The following is a 24,844-nucleotide window of genomic DNA, read 5'->3' on the forward strand; positions in this document are numbered from 1 at the left end:
TTATTTGAAAGTCCTTATTACATGTGTGACATGAGTACAAGGATTTCCTTACTTTCAGTTAAAACTTAGTTTATATAGACGTTGTGTGCCATATTCAAAAGTACACTTCCCTTGTGCCCCGACGTGGAAGTACAATACAGTAAAACCTACTGAATTTGACGCACTTAATACTTAAAAAAAAAAAAAAAAACAAACATATTAGCGAAATGATGAATTAGCGAACTAACAATGATTACCATAGTAACCAATGCAGATAAACTGCGATAAACGCAATCACAAGTTAGCGGAATGCTTCCAGTGTAAAATAGCTTAAATAAGGTAACCGCTAAAATAGGTCCGTTCACAGTATCTTATAGATATTGTAATACTGACTGATGTGCAGTAACACATTGTTACGAAGATGATCGATTTCATACTTCCTGTATTGCTGTAGTCTTATGCTGTAATTAACACCGAGTTTCATTACGACAACGAAACTCTAAAACATCAATTATTGCCATGACAACAAACTGAGGCTTTACGTGAATGTTCGTTTCTGGTTGCCATACACAACTTCTATGTTGTCATAGTAACGTCTAATTAATTGACGTTTCAATTCTTGAAGTAAAAAGCTTCTGAACTGAGAGCGTAACTATATATCAGCTTTTCTATATCAGGAAAGATCGAGAAGAAATTTCCTTCGTTGTTTGAAATCCATTTTGTGCCAATATTGCGGATGCTCACACTGTGATTTGGCGAAGGCTTGAAATCCTTCCGCTTTATAAACCTAACGAACGTATCTTATGATAGAGGGACTATACCCTGACAAAAGATTAAAGCGACATAAAAATCTCATAACTTGCTGGCACACTTCACGTTTTTTGAATTTATAAATTTGCCTTAGTTATTTCAAAATCCCTGCTCGAGTTCACATGACAATATGTGTTATAAGGTACTTCTAAGATATTTTCTTTTTCAGACTTCACATATTTATAAACATTTCCGTTTAACGAAATATTACTCTGTCTCGCTAGCATAATAGTTTATATAAAATGTAACTTTTGATGACCTAGTTTTAATTTTGGCGGTAAAAGGAATCTGCTGAGTTAAATTTCCCATCCATATCAGACGAACTGCGGTCCAAAAGTGCATTACACTGGCTTTATCAAAGAGTCTGATACGACATCTAATGATTGCATTAGACTTTAAACTAATATAAAAAACAAAATGTTACAAATTCTTGACGATTTCTCTACTATGATGCTGAATTAGGAAAATTAAAATATCTCTAAACACTTTCAAGTCCCATGTTTTTTTCATGCATTATTTTAAGTCACAAAGAGGTGACACACGTGCAAGCACGCGAGAGATAAGATGAATGGCTTCCCTACACAAGGATAGGAAATAATTAGTCTACACACACATTTAATGATGATTAAGATGCCATATTGACACGAAAACGTACAAATTTGTTTCGTATCCTAAAAGATTCAAGGGTAAACATAATTAAGTTAATTAAATAGCCGAGCACATTGCTTGTGGCCTACATGCGTTCTATACTTTTTGATCTCAATTAATTTGGTGGAAACACGAATGCATTATAATGATCTAAACTCGTCATGCTTTATTGACCAGCGAAGTAAATAATGTAGCAGTTAACTAAATAACGGGTTTTATTTTTATCGATATTTGATCATAAAGAAGCCATTATGTTTTAAGATTAATTAAACCAACTACATATTCTGTCAAACACAGATTTGCACGGCATTATTATGACTTCTACAAGAATTTGTCGGCTTTTGGAAATTGTTACCTTCAAATTTCAAAATGATGTTTTTGCCCATACCATATTGGCCGAATAATCATGACAGAAATACAATGCGCCCATTTTTTGTTAGGACAACAATGAAAAGTATTTTTCTTTTTAAGATGTAGATGTGATGAAGGCCACAATTAATCCGTTTATGCGTTTTGATGTTAATATCTATTCGCTACAAGGATCAATGTGAATAAATTTTGATACTGGCAAGAAAAGGCGGGAAACCAAGAGGAATATTGCTTATTCATTAAGTAATATGAATACAAAAATACTTATTTCGACAAAAAAACAAAAAACAAAAAAAAACGAATGAGTTTGGTATAGACAAATCAAGATGAACTTTCAGGAGATAATTTTGCTATCAAGACATACAATTGCACGTTTTACTATGTACGTATATCTTATATACTCATAACAGAAAATCTACAACATGACGTGATATTTTCCTTTCTTAATTTTAAACACTATTATCGATTTGTAGTATATAAGAATGCTGTATTGAAGTTATACTGTATCATAAGGGCACTGAGTAATGTCATTCATCACCAGTATGAAATGGTACTCCGAAATGTAGTCCAAATATACATATAGCGAAATGTAAATTAAAGTAAGTACAACCGCACCAATGATATTTTCTCATGGTTGTTTAATCGATAAAGCTTTTTTTTCCTTTGCTGAATGATGAATTGAATATAGTTTCTAGATAAAGGAAAGTCCACGTGAATCTCGGAAAAAATGGGGGTATTTTAGGGTCAGAAGAAGGGCAGATAAGGATGGTTATCGGCAGGGGTGTACTCAGTCGAGGGATTCGCTGGGATCCAGCAGACTCGGGTAGAGGTTGATGAGAAACACTTTACGGCACAGCAGTGCATGCCATAATCTCGTCTGAAGCAGCGAGAAGGCGAACAGGCCTAACGCTTTTGGGACCCATTACATTAAAAGTACCATCGTGATTTCACGTTCTTTCGTCGGGCCATAGTTAGAATAATGCTTACACAAATATATTAATCTTTCCCAACATAGGTTAATAGGGCAAAACCCCAAACAATAAAACCACCGGGGAGGGGCACAAGGGCAGATAACTCTAGATTAGAGATGGTCTGTCTAGGAAGTTTGGTTCGTTGTGGAACATGTATAACAAGATATTAAAAGACCGTTATGTATCAGTATAATTTATACACGACTGAATTCACTTATCTCACAGGAAGTGAGGGGGAGATAACTCTAGATAACGAATACCATCAGGGAGAAATGGACAAAAACGTCCTTGACTTTTACGATCTAGTTATATAATTATATATAATGCAGTTCCCTTATCACGTTTTCGGGAGGTCATCGTTAGCTACTTAACTGCATGCATGGCGTGAATCGAATAAAAATGATCCTATTCAGAAGTATCTATACAACAACAACAAAAAACTGAAAAATAGTTCCAATCCCGGGAGGCCATTTTGGTATTTATGACAATATACGATAATCTATACACTCAGTCTGTACCTAACTACACGGTAGTAATTCTTATCATACCCCTCATAGTGTTCCAGTTGGATTGTATTGGGCGTGGTTATATTTAAATATGCAGTTCTATCATTCTTCAATAATTTTATTGCCGGAATACCAGCGAGATATTTACTTGTTATCAATACGGAATGAGTGCGTATCGTGCACAAATTTATGTTATGATTATTGAAATACTTCTGTGGTGCCCTGTGTTATGTTGAGTGCAGTAGAAAGGGGAAATGTGGGGCCGCGGTGGCCGAGTGGTTAAGGTGTCCCGTCACTTTATCACTAGCCCTCCACCTCTGGGTTGCGAGTTCGAAACCTACGTGGGGCAGTTGCCAGGTACTGACCGTAGGCCGGTGGTTTTTCTCCGGTTACTCCGGCTTTCCTCCACCTCCAAAACCTGGCATGTCCTTAAATGACCCTGACTGTTAATAGGACGTTAAACAAAATAAACCAAACAAACCAAAGGAGGAAATGTATTTACCTTCCAGTAGAATAGCTGATGAGTTGTCACTCTGGCCCGCCACGACCGTGTACCGTCCGGTCGTGTTAAGGAATTGTAAAAGATCCAATACATGCCGGGACTTGAGGTCTGAAGTAACACCTGGAAAATGCAAGAGAAGATTACATCATCTTTCAGTCAGCCAATAATTGCAGATATGTTCTCAACATATAAGCCCAGAAATATCACCAACAGCAACATAAATATCATATTCAGGAGTACTAATAATTTACTTCACATATTTGAACGCAGAAATATAGATAATACCATATTGTAGAAGACATCAATATTTTGATTAGCAATTCATGCATGAAACAACAGCCTTTTGAAATAACATTGTTTCTTAAGGTGCAGAGAACATAAAAATGACAAAAGAAGAATTAGTTTTGAGAACAAAGCACCATCGCCAAGCTCTCATCCATCATTACTACAAGTGCACCGGGAGTAACAATGAGACTAGGAATGACTACTTTAACACAGCGGAGTGGTAGGCAAGGGCAAGTCTGGAAATGTCATTACCAGGTCGAAGAAGACAAAACAAAGATAATGAGTGTTGCCATTGTGTATTTTGATGGTACTTCCGGTTTGGCACGCAGTGGACGTCTGCCGTTTGCACCAAATGACCTGTTATTATATTAGCGGGCACAGTGACCGGTATGAATGGGGTTATTTTTTTGGCCGGCATATTCATTTTAGCGCCACCTGATTAGCCTAGAGCACTTGCGAACACCATCACCAGTATATGAGCAGACAACGCTAATTATGACCAGCGTTTTGCCAATACACTACTGTTTCATATACCAGAAATTCCTTCGAAACCAGCAACCATATTCCCTTAAATCACTTAATTAAAATTGAATGTGTAAATACCAATCAAATCATTATCATTCCTTAGGTAGACAGGATATTTATATTGATTTTACGAGGTATGCCGTTACTCTACATGTGTTTAAAATCATATGTTTAAATTATTACGTATAGTGGCACCGGTTCAATGTATATACACATACTTTATGTTCTTTTAAGAGCAGCAAATATCCCTTAGATATTAAATTGATTAAATTAATGCATTTCCGGCTCTATATATTTTAACCATTCTGAATTTGCACACTTTTGGTCCCTTACATCACCACAGACTCCTAGAAGGATAAATAAATTGTATGCTGCATTTTTATGTTCATCTCTTCGGCATTTACTCTATTTGTTTCTGAATTCATAATTCATACCTGAATGTGCTAATCACAAATGCGAACGTCTTCAAGTACTTGTTCAATTGTTCAATGACTCCGTAACAAATCTATAATTTTGTTCGTATTATGCCCCCCCCCCCCCCCCCCCCCCCCCCCCCCCCCCATTTTTAGGTATTGGGCTAGAATTATGTCTTTTAAAACATTATCCAATATAGATGTAGTTAATCAAATGATTGACAAAAACACATTCGATTGCTGATGCCGCTAAAGCTGTATTTTGGATGTTTATTCCAAGACTACTCTCGGTCGACTTCATATTTTCATTCCGAGAACGATTACTACGTATAAAGCCATGCCATTTTTTTTGGTAACTTCGTTTTTAATCATTTCCTATACAAAAATCACGATAAACACTCACTATACTTTAAAGACATATGTCTTTACTACTTGATGACGTACCAAGTTCATAAACTCACAGCTACATACGTTGATGTGCCATAAGATATTGAAACTACACTACAAGACAAAAGTGCAAAGTGGTTGAAAAGGGGAAGTTCTGATGAAAATGTCATGTTATCTTAAACGGGATATCACGTGACATTCATATTGAAGAATATCGCGCACATCTGTAGTTTTGTGTTCCCTCATGGCTCAATCACACACAATTCAATGGATTTTTGCATGTTCATCGGCAAATTAAGAGAGGTAAAAGCCAAATTAAGCAGCCATAAAAACGTCAAAACTTCATTATTTTGTGATAAATGAAGCATAAATTCGTTCAATTACGTTTAGGGATACAAACTACTATCACAGAAAATGACATTTATCGGAACTTACAGGGAATCACAAATCGATTTTATAAAGATGAAAAAGGCATGTACATGTCAACTGCGAATGGCAGTGGTCAACTGCAAATGGTTATGGTCAAACATTCCCTGTAACGGTCAATTATGACCACAGGCAGTGCATGTAGCTGATAAATACAACATTGGTGTCGTTTATGTCCAACAAAGAAGGCGCGTGCGTAAACTACCGGGAATTGACAACCATTTAATAGAAAACTTCGACAGCACAATGGTCAATTTCTAGAAACCAATAATTGAGATGCAAGCTTGCTGTTAGAGATATAGGAACACGGTTTAACATTTGTCTTGATTGTTCGGAGATTAATTTTATCAATTTCTTGTCCTGAGTCTCAGACTTTTTGACGACAAACGTTTTTGGACAACATCTATGGATGCTGTGTTTCAGACGTGGCCAATAGAGTAAGGAAGGAAAGAATTGTCTCAACGTGTTCATCCCTCCGGAGTAGAAATGAACTCTAGTATTGATAACTGTCTATTTCAAGGCGAACTTTTTTATCGCTGTATAAAATGAAACGTGTTCTTGGCATTATCATCAGATGAATGAACTTCAATAAATAAATAAATAAATAAATAAATAAACATTAACAATAGAAATCAACAAATGTACTCCTATTATAATATCTACACATGAAATACGAAAATCAGGATTTTTTTCCAATAAAGAAAATAATTTAAAGATGACAAGCCACTCATTTAACCAATACTTTATATATTTCAGGCTTGTTTCATAGATTATCATGGAGAGAATGCATACCATCTAGCATTTTTTCTTACCAGGCTTATTGATAACGAGAATGCGCACGTACATCAAAATACTGATGGAGGAGCTGAAATATGGTTTCTGTATATGTCTGTACGCTTATATACAATGATCTAGAAGAGTTTATATGAGATTAACATTAAGTATCTTGCCTACTTAAGGCGGCTGCCGCCATCTCCAGACACGTGTTTACGTCACTGTTTTAAAGAAGACCAGGAACAATGGGAATTCCAAAGACAAAGGTATAATATTCATTTATACACGTTTGGATTCAATACATTTTTTGTTGTATTCTTTACATTTTGTGTGTGTATTTTTTAATGAAAATAAAACACAAGGCCGTGTCTTGGCCTCTGTTGAAATGAATTTGACAACTTTAACGCTCAATGATGAGATCACAAGAAATATGGGCGAATGAGAAGCCAACATGACAATCTATGAAGTGACACTTAAATGGCGCAAATTTGATGCTAAACTTGAATCATTATAGAAAGGGACGAGAAAAACACTTAAAGAGTTCATTATTATGTAACAATCCCTTCATTAATTAATCAAATAATTAATTACATACTCAATCAAGGAATCAATAAAACGTGCAATTATACGCATAAATGATATATTAAGTAAATAATAATATACAAACTGTATAGATAATAAATACAGTTCTTGGTACTGTTTGGTGAACAATAGATCTTGGGTTCTTGGCCTCAATTCATCTAAGTTGTACCTCTAAATGATAAAGTTCGTTGTGTTATCTGGTTTTCAATAAAGAAAGTTATCAGAAGAACTTAAAACTAATTGTCATGGGATCAGGTCCAGCCTCAATTAATGGCAGAGTCAGACCACCCTATTGTGTACCGAGTACGGATAGGAACATTTATCACAAAAAGCACTACTTCAGCGTTACATGGTCCAGGTAAAAACTGTTTACTGAAGACATAGGAGATACTGTTAACAGAGCTTTTTCTGGGGGCTTTTTGGGGTCGTTGACGGGCCCCATTCCCAAATGGAGCAATTTCATTTTAAAGCCAAATTCCCAATTCTGTTTACTCCTGAAAATATCTAAACTCACCAATTTTCTTCCCAAAAAGAGACAAAAAGACCCCATCCCAAACCAGTGAGAAAAAACCCTGGTTAAGATGATAAGTAAATTGGTTCTGATAGCTTCCTATTAATAGAATAAGATTTTCGGATTATAGTTGTAGTTTAAGTCGAAATAATATCTATCTTAATTCCAAATATAAACTGTACACCAGTATTTGTAAGTATACGTTATTTTTCAACTAAAGTAACAATATATATCCAACTCATCAGAAAATATATCATATGATCAAGAATGTCTACCAATTTAATACGACATCACCAAATTACTGTAAACATGCATGTTTTAGCGGTGATCTTATTTTAACATTTCTGGAAAGCATTCCGGTTAATTATAATTCCGGTAATTGTTGTTTATCTACATTGTTTTCTATGACAATCCATTGTTGGTGAGCTAGTTGTTGTTTATCTTTATTTGTTTCTATAACAATCATTGTTGGTGAGCTAATTAATGATTTAGTTATCTACTTTAATTTGATTTTTCGCTAAAATTGAGTGCGTCAAATCATGTACGTTTACAGTAAAAAAAACATGTATCGTTTTATCAATGACGTGTCCTTGAATTATCTCGTCAAAATGATTGATTAAGTACACAATACAAGACTAGCTATTAAATTTATAGTTCATGAACATTGAATATTATTTTAGTTTTCCAAGAAAATACCAGAACAAATCTCTAATTGTATTAGACTACCATTGGGCGTAGCGAAACTTCTTTGTAGCAGAAAACGAAACGTCTTGCTTGTATTAACCAAGACAAAGAATTCGTTGGTGGGTAGAAACACACCAAAGCAGACAATGTTAACACGGACAGAACAAGCAGACAGGTTCATCTATATCTAACACGTTACTTTAAACAGATCTTCAAAGGGAAGAAGTGCAACGGAAGCTATACAGATTTTTGTCTTAATCGCTGCTACAAATGTCTTCCACGCTTAAAAACTAGATCCTTATCATTCGACCTGTCTTTAAAAGGGTCACAGATTTACCGGATTTACACGAGAAACGAAACGAACATTATCAGCTTTTCTCAGGTCAGTCGGTAGGTACCAAGCTTTATTACCACAGGTGAATATTGTGTTTCATCCTGTTTTTAAGCGTGAAGGTGAAAATCTGTCAGATTTATAATTCTCCTTGGTGCAGATTTCAAGATTACCTTATTTTAATAATTCACTTCCTGTTCTTTGTTTTAAGGGAAAATCATCACTAGTTGCAATTAAAATATGATTTTTATGAGTTCTGGGGTAATTTTTACATTTTTGCAAATATATTTATATTGTCCAATTCATCGTATTTATATTGTCGAATTAATCATAGAACATTAACTATTCCTGTTCAATAGATACTCTCACGAGATGTGTATCAAAAGTACGACCATACCATCAAATCGAAAAGAAATGAAATGGGAAGGTTATCTGAACGTTTTTGTTTGAAGTGGTTTCCTGACTTATATGAGATGAAAGCGAGGCTATAATCTTATGAATGTGTATACATAAGTTACTGGAATCGGATTCATTGATATTAATTGTAGATGCTTGATACAATTGCATCGTAAAGATATTACTACTACTACTACTACTACTACTAAGAGATACTATAAAGAGACAATTTCGATTGATCCTCAATCTGAGACGAAAAAACGTAAACAAACAATGAAGGATGCGACTCAATGGCTTGTTAACACAGAGATGCAGGAAAACAAGGTATTAATCGGAAATAATATATGTACTACAAGGTTTTACTACGAAGGGAAATAGTTATACATCCACTCGAAAGGCGAATGCATACGTCATGACGCTAAAGAAAGGAATGCTGCTCGCGAAGGACAGAGATTCATGTGATGTTGATAAATATATCTAATACAAACAAGCGATCCGAGAAAATCACCAAAACACATCCCGTATGTTTGGAAAGGGAACCCCAAACATATCAATTCAAACTTGAAGGGTATTCGATTTCAACATTGGACAGAGTTGAAGAATCGCTTCTCTTAAAAGAATTAATTTTCTATTTAGAATCTGTGTCAAGATGGCTGTCTATCATCACACAGAGTCACTTGTCGTAAGTAGAGTTCTATTTAGAAGTAAATATGCCTTAGTGTTTTATATTAAGAAGCAATCAAATTAGACAGCTGCCCTATAGCCCAATAATGCCCCTCTTATTCTTAATGAAGGGCCTATAAACGTATGATATGAAAGGAATTGGTCTTTAAAACAGAACCCTTCTGGACACATGTTGCATACCATGTAAACACAACTAGATTGGTACTGCTTTTGATATTAATTGAGGTCGGGGTAAAAAGAGATGATTCTTGGTCATCGCCTGATGTTATCTCAAAGTCTTAGACATCGTATCATCCGTGTAACGCCCCGCGCGTGAAGGGAACACGCTACACGATAGGGATGGAGCGATAGGTATGCCCACAGACCACGGGTATACACGTGTTATGTCTCGCGATGAAAAATATCCTGGCTCAACTATAAAATGTTTGTTTGATATTATCAGAGGTGGAATTAGAACAGTCTCATGATTTTATATATAGACTGAATCAAAAGATGTAGGTCTAAACAATCACGTTTTATTTAGCACAACATATATTTATTAAATTTTTTCTGAACTCAGAAATCATACATAAATATACATTAGCGTGTGCATATATTTATTTCTCTCGGTACAACTAAGACAGGAAATTCAAATCTATATCTTCGGATCACCAACACATAATGTATATGATACATTGTGCTAATAAATAGATATATAACTTAGCAACACAAATGACGAAGGAAGACAACTTTTTGACTCGTGCCCTGACCGGGCCTCGAACTCACGATCTACGGCACCCAATCGCCTAGCCAGAAATACCCGCATGTGTGTGTATATATATATATATTCGAGACATCAAAATCACAATGAAATTCCTTTGAATATTAACATACATTATGCATATATAAAAATATGACAGAAAATGTCGAATTTAGGAATAGATTGATGATTAATCGTAATCATGTCAACATAAATATTAAAAAATGTGAAAGTAAATAGAAGAGAGCAGTCGTCTACGGACCACCAATGAACCAGACAAAATGTGTTGTCCTAATTTATACAAGTCTGGACGAAATAGCTTGTCGACCTCACGCCCCGGTCCATTACTGTGAGAACTCAACACCGCCCGGATGTAAATATCGACACGAGCGCGAAGGAAATACGCCAGATTCCGTAAGATGTGATATAATGATAGACTTCTCGTTATCTAGCTCCGACAAGTGCTTCTCCTGTGAAACCTCTGATACCCCACACCAATCTGATCTACAGCGTTAGAATGCTTTGTCCTAAGTTACCAACCGGAAGTACAATCCAGAAACTTGCAACATTCTTGTTCTATTTCCACGTGCTATAAAGGATAACGAAATATAAAGTATAAGTGATGATGTGGAGCTTGTTATCGTTAACAATCTTCTATACAATTAAATATCCAATCTGTACTGTCTTACAAAATAAATCAAACTTAAAATTGTCTACAATGTACAATTTTATGATTAACCTTAACTACCTTCATTCTTTACTTTAAATGATTCAGCTTTCAATTTTGCTGATTTGCTGGATCAAGATTAATAATCGATCTAATGTAACACTCTCGACTTTATAGTATAACACCATTTACTGCGTGGCGGGTGTTGTCGATGAGGCTTTCCCTTCCAGAACTCGTGGTCTCATTCTCAATGTACTGTTTCAAGGGTACCTATGAAATCACATTTTCTGTTCGTTTTTGTCCTTCTTTTATCGATTTGGGGTTAGAATTACGGTTTCGTTATTATGTCGGTATTATTATTTTTTCAACAGAGAAGAATCTACTAGGTTAGTTATTTTGCAAATAAAGGACTCAATATTGATCAATTTGTTAATCAAAAAAGGGATTAATGAATCAAAATTTCCATGCGTTCCTCCTTAATATGCATAGAGTTCGGCAAGAAAAAGAGGATTGAGTTCGGCAAGAAAGAGAAGTAAGGTGCTGTCTTTCAATACTTCAATGGGCAGTACAAGAGTTTACGAGGGTCTACCATGGAATACGAGACAGGCTTGAGACATGCCAGTACTGTTCTGATGCAAGGCAGGTTTTGGTTTAGCCAACATTAATTGCCACAGGTAGACAGACTCATTAGAGAGGGCTGTATCAACAGCATATGATTTCAATCCAATCCTTAGTTCATCTTCAGTAACATTTAATTGACCCGAACGTTCGACTAGAGGAAAAACAATGGTGGCCATATTTAATCAGACACAGGCACAGTGCCATGTGGTTCGCATCCCATCACAAAAAAGCCAATTCTTTTCCTCAACAATTCAAGTTTTTCATACTTGCTTTCACAAAGGTCATGACAGTGCTACTTCATTCGAAACAATATCCAAACATAGTACTGTAGGTTGCTATCATTAGTAGAAGTTTTAATCAAATTGTCTATCGAGCTACGGCATCAGAAGATAGTAAATTCTCAAAGAAGGATCGAAAGAGACATTGTTATTAGTGTTTCAAAAAAATAAATTCAAGCATTCGCGATACCTTGACCTGAACCACGTGACAAGCATCTGTTTTGAGAACATTTAACCGAAAGATAATTGAAACCACACAGCAATTATTGGGTTAAGCGCGAGAGTTCGATAACATTGTACGTTGTGCAAATATGTTTTTGTAACAAACAGAAGTTTCAAATTAGACATTAGGACTTCTGCTTGAAAATAGCTCAACCACCCTACGATACGATTTACAGTGGATTCTGATTGGCGGAGCTGTAGGCCATGGTCGACTTCTTTCAAAAAAATAAAACCGATTTACTGAAGACGCATATATCAAGCAAGCATTACAGTAAAATAAAATCCCTAATTTCTAATAAGTATCTCATAAATTGCACGCTACGTGTATTAATTTCATTTTTTTCACGTATATTTCCCGTAATATTTTGAATACCTTCACCATGTATAATTACCTATTACTTTCGACCTGTACTTCCTCATTCCCACGTGTCCGAGCACTTCCCGTCATTTCTATTACCTCGTTCGCACATCTACCGTGGATCTACATGATCTTATGTATAGCTAACGGCGTTAATCTGATAATCCCCCTGGCGGGTCGAGACCTCACGTGCTCACGAGGTGAGGGATGGCGCTAACCGACATCTAACATGCTGATAGATATGCACGGAACGCCAATCAGGTCTTCGTGGGAGATTTGAACTAATAACAACAGAATAAGACGATCTACAGGCACCTACAAGTCGTTGACAGATACGGGTCATTCATGGCGTTTTGTTTATTTTCGTATTTTTGATTACAGAAAATTCCTTTAATTGTCCGCCTATAAACAAAGTTACACGCGGGAAATCAGAGTTCGAGACAAACTAACATGTTAATAGTTTCTTTGTGTACGATGGTAATGCAGATGAAATAGATACTGACAAAAGCGTCGGTCAGAATATGTAAAAGGACTGGGTTTTTTCAACCACTTAAAGCACACACCGTTTTTTGAGTGCATAATTCTGGAATGCTTTAATGTGAACAATATCCGGGAACGCGCTGTTTTAAATACAAAGCGTTGTTGTCTGTATTATGACAGGAGTCCACCGATACAAGCGTATCAGTGACCGCGATGTTTGTAAATAAACATTTAACACGTTGTTAAAACCGGAAGTTATCAACACCCAAAAGTACAGTATTTAGACGGCAAACACCCACGCAACCATCTATCCGATTTAGTGATAATCTATTTCTAAACAAATACCCAATTACAAGGAACAAACATCGTGATCGGCAGGAAACATCGGTACATGTATATGCCTCAGCGCTAACGGACGTTAAAAAACTTGAGAAACTATGAATGTCAACGGCACCTGTGTCTAGATTTGATTTCGTACATAACCATATTATTTATAGCACTGCACTATTAATACGGTCTTTAAAGTCTATTTCTAAGTTTAAACGCATCTCAAATATGTCAAATAGATCGTTCAACTAAAGAAGGTTCTTTTCGAAGGTCTGAAAGGTGCTCGATCGTATCCAAGTCTTGTCCTCGCCTTCGCCGGCTTTCCATACCATCATTTACACACTCTATGACCGGATACTACGGAAGCTTTTAGTTTTTATATATCAGGCATCGAACGCGCCCTATCTTACATAAATATATTTATAGTTGATATATAAATGCTTGTCTGCCAAAGATATAGAATTCGTGTCAGAAATATATAATACATTCCAGGGGTGTCTTATTCTCCTCGGTTATTTTATAAATACCGTCGTAGTAAGCGGTGGTCAAAGGCTCCGACTTTTTATTACAAGCAATTGCGGGGAAACGCCAAATATTTATGTAACGTTGATTACAAGACGGTTGTCGAAAGACAAAACACTGTTTATATTTAGTTTTTTTCTGATTTGATGGACGGGTTGTAAACAGTACGGAGCGTCTGGGAGCGAAAACCGGCACATGAAGTAGGGACATCTAGGGACGATATCATCGGCGTAGACAGTGGCAGAGACAACCGATACAGCGAAGGTGCACGCGCACACGTGAGAACCTAAATCTATAGGATCGTGCAAAACTGTTGATAATAAAACAAAACAATATTTTTTTCCATTTTTACGGCGTATTTGACATAGGAATAAAAACGGTTTTTAAAAAAATCCAGAATTGCATTTGCGTGGATTTAGATGTAACTTTTAGATAGCTCAAAGTTGAAACAAAAAACTTATCCTCTGCTCAACTATGGGCAATAGATATGCTTAAATTAAAATCGAATCAAAATGGCCGAGAGGTACCATTTGTGTGTGCTTTGGTACTATCTGGTCAATGTCAAAATAATCTAAGCCTAATTAGGTCCATTATTTATTTATTTATTTATTTATTTAACGGTTAAAAATATTGTGTTAAGACTAAACATCAGATAACATGATGTATACACTGGGGCCAATCATCCCAACCATTCCATCGATGCAGAACAACTTTCACTTACAGGGCACTCAAACAATTTGTACGGTTATAAAAAATCTGCACAAAGATGCAACACACATCTACCACAGATAAAAACACTGCATATCTGTTCCAATACCTACAGGTAGGTCATAACAATTGTACCTGCTGTACCCAAGGCATAATTCCTACCAGATGACAAACTTGTGAACATTTACCCATTTGCATTATTTTACGTCCTTTTCCTTTCAACTGTTCTCATTGACACTGCATCAGTTTTGGCGTCGGGTTGAGTACTCGCGACTTTGAGGAAGGCTTTGGGTTCTATCCCAAGATTGTGGCATACCAAAGCGATTTTACTCTGTTTGACATGCATGCCCGCGAGAGATTCACGGGAAAATTTTACTTAATATTTTGTGTCAGTATAATGGACCGGAACTGATATCATGCCGATGTGTCTGTGAGACGAAATTTCAGTAAAATCGCACTACAATGCGATGGTCAATCATTCTCTCATCATTCGGATGTTTTTCCTGTTTAAAATTCCCTGTGTCATCCTTAGGGTATGGCAACACATTGGCGTCATGCCCGCTATAGATTTTTCGTCATGACAACAATACAATGACGTCACGCCGATAATTCAATCACGTTATTCCAGTATGTTTGAACAACTGGACTCTGCATTAATAAAATAGCATAATGGGGGAAAATAACTATCTCCTACCTCGAGGACATGTCAGAGAACTCTCCAGCCCAAGAATACCACCTCTCTGGTAGGGGATTTCTCTGTCACATATCAAGGTAGGGAAATCAATATTTAAAAAAAAATTAAAAAAACCTGAAGGGAAAAAAAAAAAAAAAAAAAAAAAAAACGACAGGAAAGACGATGAACTACATGTGCCTGACAGCGCGTGCAGAACACGAAGATGTGTGACTCCAATATTGAACAAGAATTCTGTTGTCCAAATTAGGGAGGACCTGCTCCTCAACAGCAACATAGAAGTGATGTCACAGTTCACCTTCCAGTATCACATGCCTATCAAACTAAGGAATGCCAGATATGCATATCATGACAACATATGCATATAAAAGGCGACTGAATTAAGCGCCTGGACCACCATGACAGACGCGTGCGTTAAATACCGGAAGACGTATCATGTAATTAACCAACAATGCCTCAGTGACAATGCATTAACCCTAAAGCATGCTGGTATTGTTTTGTTTCCGCCGATTCCTCCTTGTTTTTCTTCGCGTATCACCACCAGGACATCGCCGCAAGGAACTCTCACCACAAAACCTCCATTTTTGATATCTTACAGACGCCTCATGTGTTTGCTCTTACTGGAAGCGGACGTGTTTACAGACAATCCCTCTGAATTCAATAAGGTTTACATTATATTGAAGAGGTTGATGTCTTTTATTATAATCCTCGCATTCAAATTGTTTTTCATATCTAGAGACGTAAGAAGGGGAGATAACTTCGTCACAGTTTATGTCTGTTTCCTTCAAAGTGTCCGTATACTATTGGAGTGTACAGGTTAATATCAGAACCTGTTATAACCATGATATTTTGATCATTGATGAGTTTTATGCTCGACATTATAAGGTCCCAATGGGAATACTCTATTTTCTTTTGCGATATGATGTCAGATGGATATCTGATTGATATGCATAGCTGTCCTGTTGTCACAATTAGGTCAAATTCTAAGAAGGTGTCTTAGCCCGATTTGACCTGGATCTGTATAGCACGTGTCGTCGACGAAGCTTAAGACGCTAACTCTACATGTGCACCTGGTCTTGTTCTTTTGAATTTTGCAATGATTTCCATGTAAATACATATTTTGCTAATATTTTGCTCGTGTCTGGAATGATAGAATTACGACTGAATTTGCATGGTATTCTCTGTTCAGTGAGTTTGTAAGTTAGAGTGTCCATGAACGCTATAAAGGTCATAAGGGCCAAACAATGTAATTAAAAATACGAGCAAAATGGGGAAAGAGACAAAATGGCATAAAAAAAACCAAAACATCTGTTTAGTATAACAAGGGATAAAATAATATTAAATGCGATAGAAAAATATCCACAGCAACAACTTCTGCTCAGAAAAATTAATATAGTTCAATTTATAATTCTATATTATTTTCAACGTATTCAATATGCGAGGGAAATATTGTCTTCGCCGCAAGTGGCATCCCTTCTCATCTTAGACAGCAGTGTTACAGAACACTATCTACCGAGTTATGTATTATACCACGCTGCGACACACAGAGAAGAAGTTACAGTATTCGACCTAGATAATTACTTTACGGACACAGTGTTGGACACGTGTCAACTATTATAGTCGTACAGACGAATATATGATAATGTTAGATATATTTAGTTTACACGGGATGAAACTTCACTACTCGCCCGAACTGACATTAACACATTCCGGTAGGATCAGACCTAATACCCAGTGCGTTGAACAACGACCGATCAAAGCAGTCGTTTTATAAACAGAACGTGTAGGATTAGTTGCGAGAACCCTTGCCAACGTCATGCTGCAATAATTTTAACAATAAATGTCCAGTTCGCAAGAATACTGACAACCATGTAACCATACATAACACTCTTCGCGGCATATTCGTCATAGAAATAGCAGGCGGGGTCAAGGTCTGGCATCTTCGTATCAAAGGTGAGACATGACGGGTGCCGGTATGTTGGACGCGCGATGGTATTCGGCAATATCACATGTGTTTAGTGCATTATACCTCCCAGGGAAAAAAACTACTCCTCTCGAAGTCATATTTACATGGTACCATCTCGGCTTATGTGCACGCAAAAATACACGTGTGCTGGTTTTTTTATGTATTCTGGAAAGGTACTTCCGCATTCCCATCCAAAAGTAAATCTATCTTACTGTACGTTTGGTGGTAGCGGAAGTGACGTCACTGTGCAAAGGAGTACTTCGTCTTTGTCACATCAGTTTTCGGGTTCTTTTATTCTCGTGTGCATTACATGACCCGCTTAACATTATAGACCCCCTACGAGCACGTGCTTGGAATTGTTACATCGTCATGGCGGAGGGGGCAACCTGCCAGCAACCTCGTGCATGGCCAGAGATATTTACATTCCGCTCGACAAACGCTGTGACGTAAGAATTCATGTCGTCTGCTGAACATATGACAATTATGGTAAATGTTGACGGCTTAGTGTGGTAGCGCAAATACCAGACGAGAACGTCACAGACAGAGAAAGCCCTCTGCAGGTGGGGTGGGTGAAGGAGGAGGTAGTTCAATGTTTAATGATGTAAACCTGTACCTGCAATGTCAACATTTTCTCATAGGATCTCCGTCAATAGGGCAATATCTTTATTTAAGGGTAGAAGTTGTATCCCTACAATAGATACAAAGGGATACTCGCCTTAGTGGCAAATCATCAATTTTGTCTACATAGTTTGTGGTGTCAACAATATGCGTTTTAGAGATTCGACGTCTAGACCAATTTAGATTCTCGGTCAACACGGGGACTGTGTCGCCCTATCCTGTCAGCATCTTCAGGTCAGCACAGTATTTGTCTCGCCGTCGACACATATGCGTACTACGTACATGTACATTCAATATCCAAGAAATACATGCATTTGAGAGATTTGGCCTGAAATTACTAATCTTCTCTTTGTTCTGGCAATTATCCAGTAAAACTTCAGGTGAAAAATGGCAGAATAATGGACATCCGTCGCTGAAGTGCACATATCCTTTACGAATGTATATCAAAGTGGTCGCCTTAATTCTTCAATATTTAATTTTCTTAAGTTGCGTCATAAATATTTGTAGTTTATTGTAAATAAATATCAATATTCAATATATTTCTATTATCAGTAAATTCAGGCGACAATTGTCAATCAGAAATAATCGGGATTTCCCATATTTTTTTTTAATTTGACGTCAAACCATTATTCGTTCATGGTTAGTTTGACGAGAATCTTATCCTAACAGTTCAAGTGAAGTAGTTTTTGCTGTTTTTAATTATTAACATTTTAGTTTGTTTTCCATGTAAGACCTGTACAAACGAAATATAAATGATTTGAACAATAACATAGCAATATATGTCATTGTTCAATCAATTGTAAGAATCATTGTATCATTAGTTTAAGTATATCGATCATTTGAAAAAAAATTAAAAAAAAATTCAAAAGGAGAGCCAGATTGAAAATACAAAGAAGAAGTGATCATTTGAATTATGGCGGTCAAACGATAGATATATAAAAACTGATAAAACTTAAAGTTGATTGAAATCAGAAACCGAAAAAAAAAAAATCATCAGCATGACGGATAATGACATTTCTGGAACAATTCCATTCTGACATTTTGTTTATCAGCCGTAAGTGAGATGGGACGAGATATCAGGAGGCGAGTTGGTGATTATCAGCAAATTCAGAATATTTTCACGAGATACACTGAGCCGCTAGGTGTCAGCTTACCTTCCACTTCCGTTGGGAATCATGGGAGTCTATAGCACCGGGGGGACCTACATACAACTGTTTAAACCCCACACTCGTATGTCTTTCGTTTTTTTACGTTTTATGGATGCGTTTATTACGCATCATTTGTTTAAAATGTTTAAAATAGATACAAACGAAACAGAAAAACACCCAATTTATTGGACAGAGAAAATTTACAAGTGCACCATCAAAGGTATCTCTTTACCATTCCAATTAGGCATGAGAGTTGACTGGTAATCGTTGCCCCTCCACGACGTTATACGGGATTTTTTTCTTCTGTTTTAAAGCAGGAACAGAGAGTAAAAACACCTGTTAATGTTCATACTATAGACCAACTATATCCTACATAGCCTGGAAGGTATGCAGTCGTGTTCTTTAAGTAGGGAAGAGCGAAAATAGGTCTGCACCGAGTCACACACAACCGATAGTTGATGCGCTAACATTTTATCGCAAAACTCCTGCTGTTGCAAATTCATGATCGTCAAAGATTTGGTGAACAGTACATGTAGTTAAACGAATGGCAACCATACAGTAAAAGAGAGTTGTATATTATATCAAAACTGTAATAATACATTACTGCATGTCGGGAAATATTCGTCACCGTTCAACTTTACTTTATACTTAATCTCAAATATGATCACGGCAAACTGATCGAATAAAAGCGACATTTCGTATGGTTGTATATAAATAAAATAAATATGTTTATGAGTTATTTGCATTCATGAAAACGTTGTTTTATTGAGCTTCTTCGGAGATGAAAATGAGAAATACGAGACGAGTTAAAAAAAAAATCATTTAAATGAAAACAACTCTACGATAATTTTTTTGCATGAAGACAATTTCATAAGATTAGTTGTGAAAGAAATATTGAGGTACGTTACTTGAAATATATGTATATTATCAAGGAGCGCATGCGCTGAAATTAATTTCATTGACGCTTATAAAAGGCCGTTAACTGTTATTGCTATTGCTATATAACGAATAGTGCAATTGTGATGACATAATGTCACGTGTCGTAAACCATTGAAACAACCAATCGGAGCTGCGTTGGATGCCCAGGATTTATGCTCATAAAGCAAATTATGTAATGAGTATTATGACATTGGATAAAAACTATGTGACCAAAAACGTAAAACACATATATATCAGGCTACGTTACGTTACAATAAAGAAATCGCAAATCTGTGACGTCACCACTGAAACAGTCAATCACTGCTCCATTGGATGTTATTAATGCATATTCATAAACCAAATTATGTTATTTTTTTCTGGACACTGGGCAATGATTAAGGTGATAGAAAGAAATGTATTAGTTAGAAGTCAGTCCAAATAAGGAGTATTAAGCCGGAGTCGTTAAATATTCCCATCACTGATCGAACAAGACTCTTTCAGATGTCCTTAAACAAGTTAAATGATTTCTACGAAATGATACATGTACACAGATTTGACATACACACTGTATTAACCGTGCACAGTGTCTTCCCATCAATAGAAGGCTGGAAAGCCAACACATGCACCTCCTAGACTAATTGCACGAAGCTGCACAGGATAGGAGGTTGCATGCCTCGTTGTTCCTGATGAACCGCCGGAGAGGTTGCAGTTTATCAAACAATTAAAAAGTTGTTGGCATGTACGTTTGTGTGAGAAATAAAAACGGGTTTGAAGAATTACACTATGAGAGAACGCCCAAGCATATTTAAAGATTCACTTTAATTTGAAAACTTTCAACATTCTACAAAAAAAAGGTAGGTTTGTAGGAGTAAGAATGCGGGTTTTCCAGTGTCTTTACCTTTCCTGACGGATTTTTTTTTATGAACTGTTTCAGGTCTTCTTCTCCTGATGGATACGATATTTTGGGTAAAACAATCTTGTGTTAATTAAACAAGAGTATGTCATAATTTATTCATTTCACATTTTAATGCCGTGATGAAATTTCAAGTAAGACTATATCAGTGAAATTAAACAAATAAATGAAAAACTGATACAACGCATTATTTGTTTTCGTCGATTTTGATTTCAGTTAAGACGATGTAAACAAATCTACACTGGAATGAGAAATGCCCAAATACTCAGATTCCATACCATCCGTCAGAAGCAATCAAGATCGCCAAGATGCCAAGCTATTGGCAACATCTTTAAATATATATTAAGATAACTACGGAAACTAAGAATACCACACTAAAATAATAAAAAAAAATAAAAAAAAAAAAAAACATCAACAACAACAACAACAACAACAACAACAACAACAACAACAAAAAAAATTGATGCTGTTTGAAACATCATTTGTACTGTCTAAGGTAATTTGCTATCAACACATTGGCTTCTGTGATCCAGGGAGGAATAGGCTGATGTTGAAGTCTTGCTTTCATACAACAGTGTCTGTCGCCGATATCATCTACTTTATCCTCTAATGTGACGACCTTTCCTCTGATATCAAGAAACCTCTATTGCAACCTTCGTAAACCAGTCAAGTAAACAATTACACCAATATTGAACCATTTTAGATGCTGTTGTTATCTTTGTCTGAGCAAACACATTTATGTTTACGTTTGGGACCGATCACGTAAACAATGACGTAATGGGATCGTCTGCTGAGCGCCATCTACCGTTAAGTCAATGCTAATTGTATTAAAAACAACAAGACGCTGTTTGTTTTTGCTCTTTTTCCTATCGAAATCTTGATTATTATCAAGCATTGCAATATTATATCTTGCCGGTAATGAAATTAAATATAAACCTGTTTATCTCGGTTAAAACATTGAAATATATCCGGGTGTCTATTGCTAGCCTGCTAAGAGCTGGATTGTATTCAAGGTAACACATGGCTTAGACGGTCTTCGTTAAAACCTGTTTGGTTCGCAGAGAAACTGTCTGAAACTTTCAAAAGATTGGCAGTATAATCTAGTGAGGTTCATACAAACACTCCTGATTTAATATTTTGTTTAATTACAAGTAATAACACCCATATGATTATTTAAATAAGTTAGCAGCGAAATTGTCTGAAACTTTCAAAAGAGTGGGTGTATAATATGGAGAGGTTCATAGAAACACCCTTAATTTAATATTTTGTTAAATTATTAGATATAAATCCCATATGATTATTAAAATAAACATTGCATTATCGAGACGAATTTATGCTCTTGTCTATTTAATGTGTCTATTTCATATACCGATCACATGATATACTGTAAGTAAATTAATTTTGGCACACTCAAATTTAAGCGCAAAACCATATTTAACAGAGTAGCGGAACGAGGAGAAATCGCACTATTAATAGTTGTCATAGAAAACAACATAAACAATTACAGTTATATCTTTCAACGGAGAGCTGTCTACGCGAAAATAAGATAACCTCTAAAATGTGTACATTTACAGTATTTTGGTTTTTAAAGTTTATCATATACTACCCTACTCAATACACACGGCAAGATGAATAAGTTGGCTATATTTAATCCTAGGGATGTTGCAGTTCAGATTTGTATTAATGAAATTGACGTTTCAAATAATAATCAGGGAACATTCGCTGATGTGTCAAGTAGATGATGTGATGACAAAATATCTTTAAGTCAACCATTTTCTTATTTTCATGAAAATTCATCAAAGCCAAACCATTAATATACATTTTGTATATAGATTTCGTTTTTATTTTACTGGTATCAGAATCGTACGCATACATTGTGTATATATATTTGCATTTGATAAAACAAACGCACAATTTACATAAAAATGAAAACTCTTCCGTGACATAAATTGCCCCCCCCCCCCCCCCCCCCCCCCGACAATATTCTATTGAAATTTAATTAAATCATATTTGGTTAAATATTAAATGATTTTTTAAAGATATGATTATGGCTAGTTTTACTTAAGAAACATTCATTGACAACCAACATGATTAATTTTCTTTACCACAATGGGGAATCATCATGAAAATAATGCAAGCAACTTATACAAGAGAGCTATAAGGAAGAAATCAACGGGAAAAAATGAATTCATTGAGATATCTTAGTTAAAATGAGTAGGCTTTAGATATTATACAAATATATCATGGGTGTCTGCAATAGTCCAGAATATTTGACACGAGGTAATTGACCGATGTTCCTAAATTTTATCGAAAATAGAGCCCCCAAAAAATGAGATATTGTACAGTATAACATCGTCAAGTTGCATATTGTGTTGTATACAAGAAATATCTTTAAAAAAAGGTAAACGGCATAGTTTTAATGCTGGTGGTTATAATGTAAAACTGCTGGTGAAATAAATCAGAGATCTATATACTCTAGTATAAATAAGTCTCTGAATTAATTAACGATCTAATGCGTTTCAACACGGGTAACAAAATTATATAAGTTTAAATCATTTTTGGTGATAATACGACTGCATTTGAATCGGGAGTATAATTTTATTAATGTGTCATTTGAAAAGATTCATTCTGCATTCAATCTTAACCTGTTTCGTTTTTAACTGCATATCTGCATTTTGCATTTACCTCTACATTGACCAATCACATACTTCATCTTGACCAGTAACGCCACCTGTCGCGTCATATCCGGGGCAAAAAGAAAATTATACGGCTATGCCGAAAAACAATAGAAAAATCCACTGTTTACACCATAGTATTAGTATATACTACGTCAGGTCGACGGGGGCCAGCGAACTCGCTGTTGCACACATGACTGTTAGGTTAGGTTCCGGGAGACATTGTGACGTCAGACCGGAGTAAAATGTTATGATGGGAAGAGTTCAGTCAATTAGGTTCTTCTCGAAGCGACTAATCAAAATAAATGACAGAGTAGGGTGTATTACTGAAGGCCGGTCTGTGTTTAGTTCTACAGTCGCTCCTGCCAGGTTAAACCTACAGCCATACAAACAGCGACCTCACAAATGCCATAATCTCATTCAACACGTGCTCAAGTTAAATGCGAGCCCGATTACATCATGGATCTGGAAGAAATACCTTATTAATAAATTTATTTTGTTACCTTCAAAATCCTTCAACCATACAAACAACTACCTGACAAAAAAAACATAGCATTTTACACTTGCTGATAATGAATCTATTCACTTATTTTAAAAGCTCTATTCAATTATTCCATACAGAGACGCAAACAGTTTCCTCGAGTAAAATAAATGCATGTTTGATAACATCACCATTGCAGAATAACTTATCATAAATAAATTTAGATTATAAGTTTAAAAAGCTCGCCTAACATGCAAACGGCGACCTAAAAATAGATAGAATAATTCTATACTTGCTTAATTGTCATAGTTGCGTAACTTGATGACGTTATGAATCTAGAAGAAACTTATTCAGTTGCTTTGATTTGGTTTGGTTTGGTTTATTTTGTTTATCGTCCTATTAACAGCCAGGGATCCATTTAAGGATGTGCCAGGTTTAGAGGTGGAGGACTGCCGGAGTACCCGGAGAAAAACCACCGGCCTACGGTCAGTACCTGGCAACTGTCCCACCGTAGGTTTCGAACTCGTAACCCAGAGGTGAAGGGCTAGTGATAAAGTGTCGGGACACCTTAACCACTCAGCCACCACTTGCGTTGAAAAGCTTGCATACAAAGAATATAGCATTGTTTGACCATAGTTTACATTATAGTTTTAGTCGCCTGGCCAGCCGTCTAGAAAACAGCATCAGGTCACCAACTTCCATATATGTAAAATAAGCATGCTATTATCG

The 24,844-nt window shown here is 36.1% G+C and overlaps 1 protein-coding gene across 1 annotated transcript in view; it reads right to left on the reverse strand.

Annotated features, from left to right (window-relative positions):
• The window catches only part of LOC117326713 (protein kinase C-binding protein NELL1-like), a 101,127-nt gene that overhangs the window by 51,419 nt on the left and 24,864 nt on the right, over nucleotides 1-24,844 (reverse strand). Inside the window, exon 2 of the mRNA XM_033883436.1 lies at nucleotides 3,786-3,905. Coding sequence (XP_033739327.1) covers nucleotides 3,786-3,905 — 120 coding nt within the window. The remainder of the gene's footprint in view (nucleotides 1-3,785; nucleotides 3,906-24,844) is intronic.

This window comes from Pecten maximus, chromosome 5 (genome assembly GCF_902652985.1).
Source record: "Pecten maximus chromosome 5, xPecMax1.1, whole genome shotgun sequence".
Lineage (NCBI taxonomy): Eukaryota > Metazoa > Mollusca > Bivalvia > Pectinida > Pectinidae > Pecten > Pecten maximus.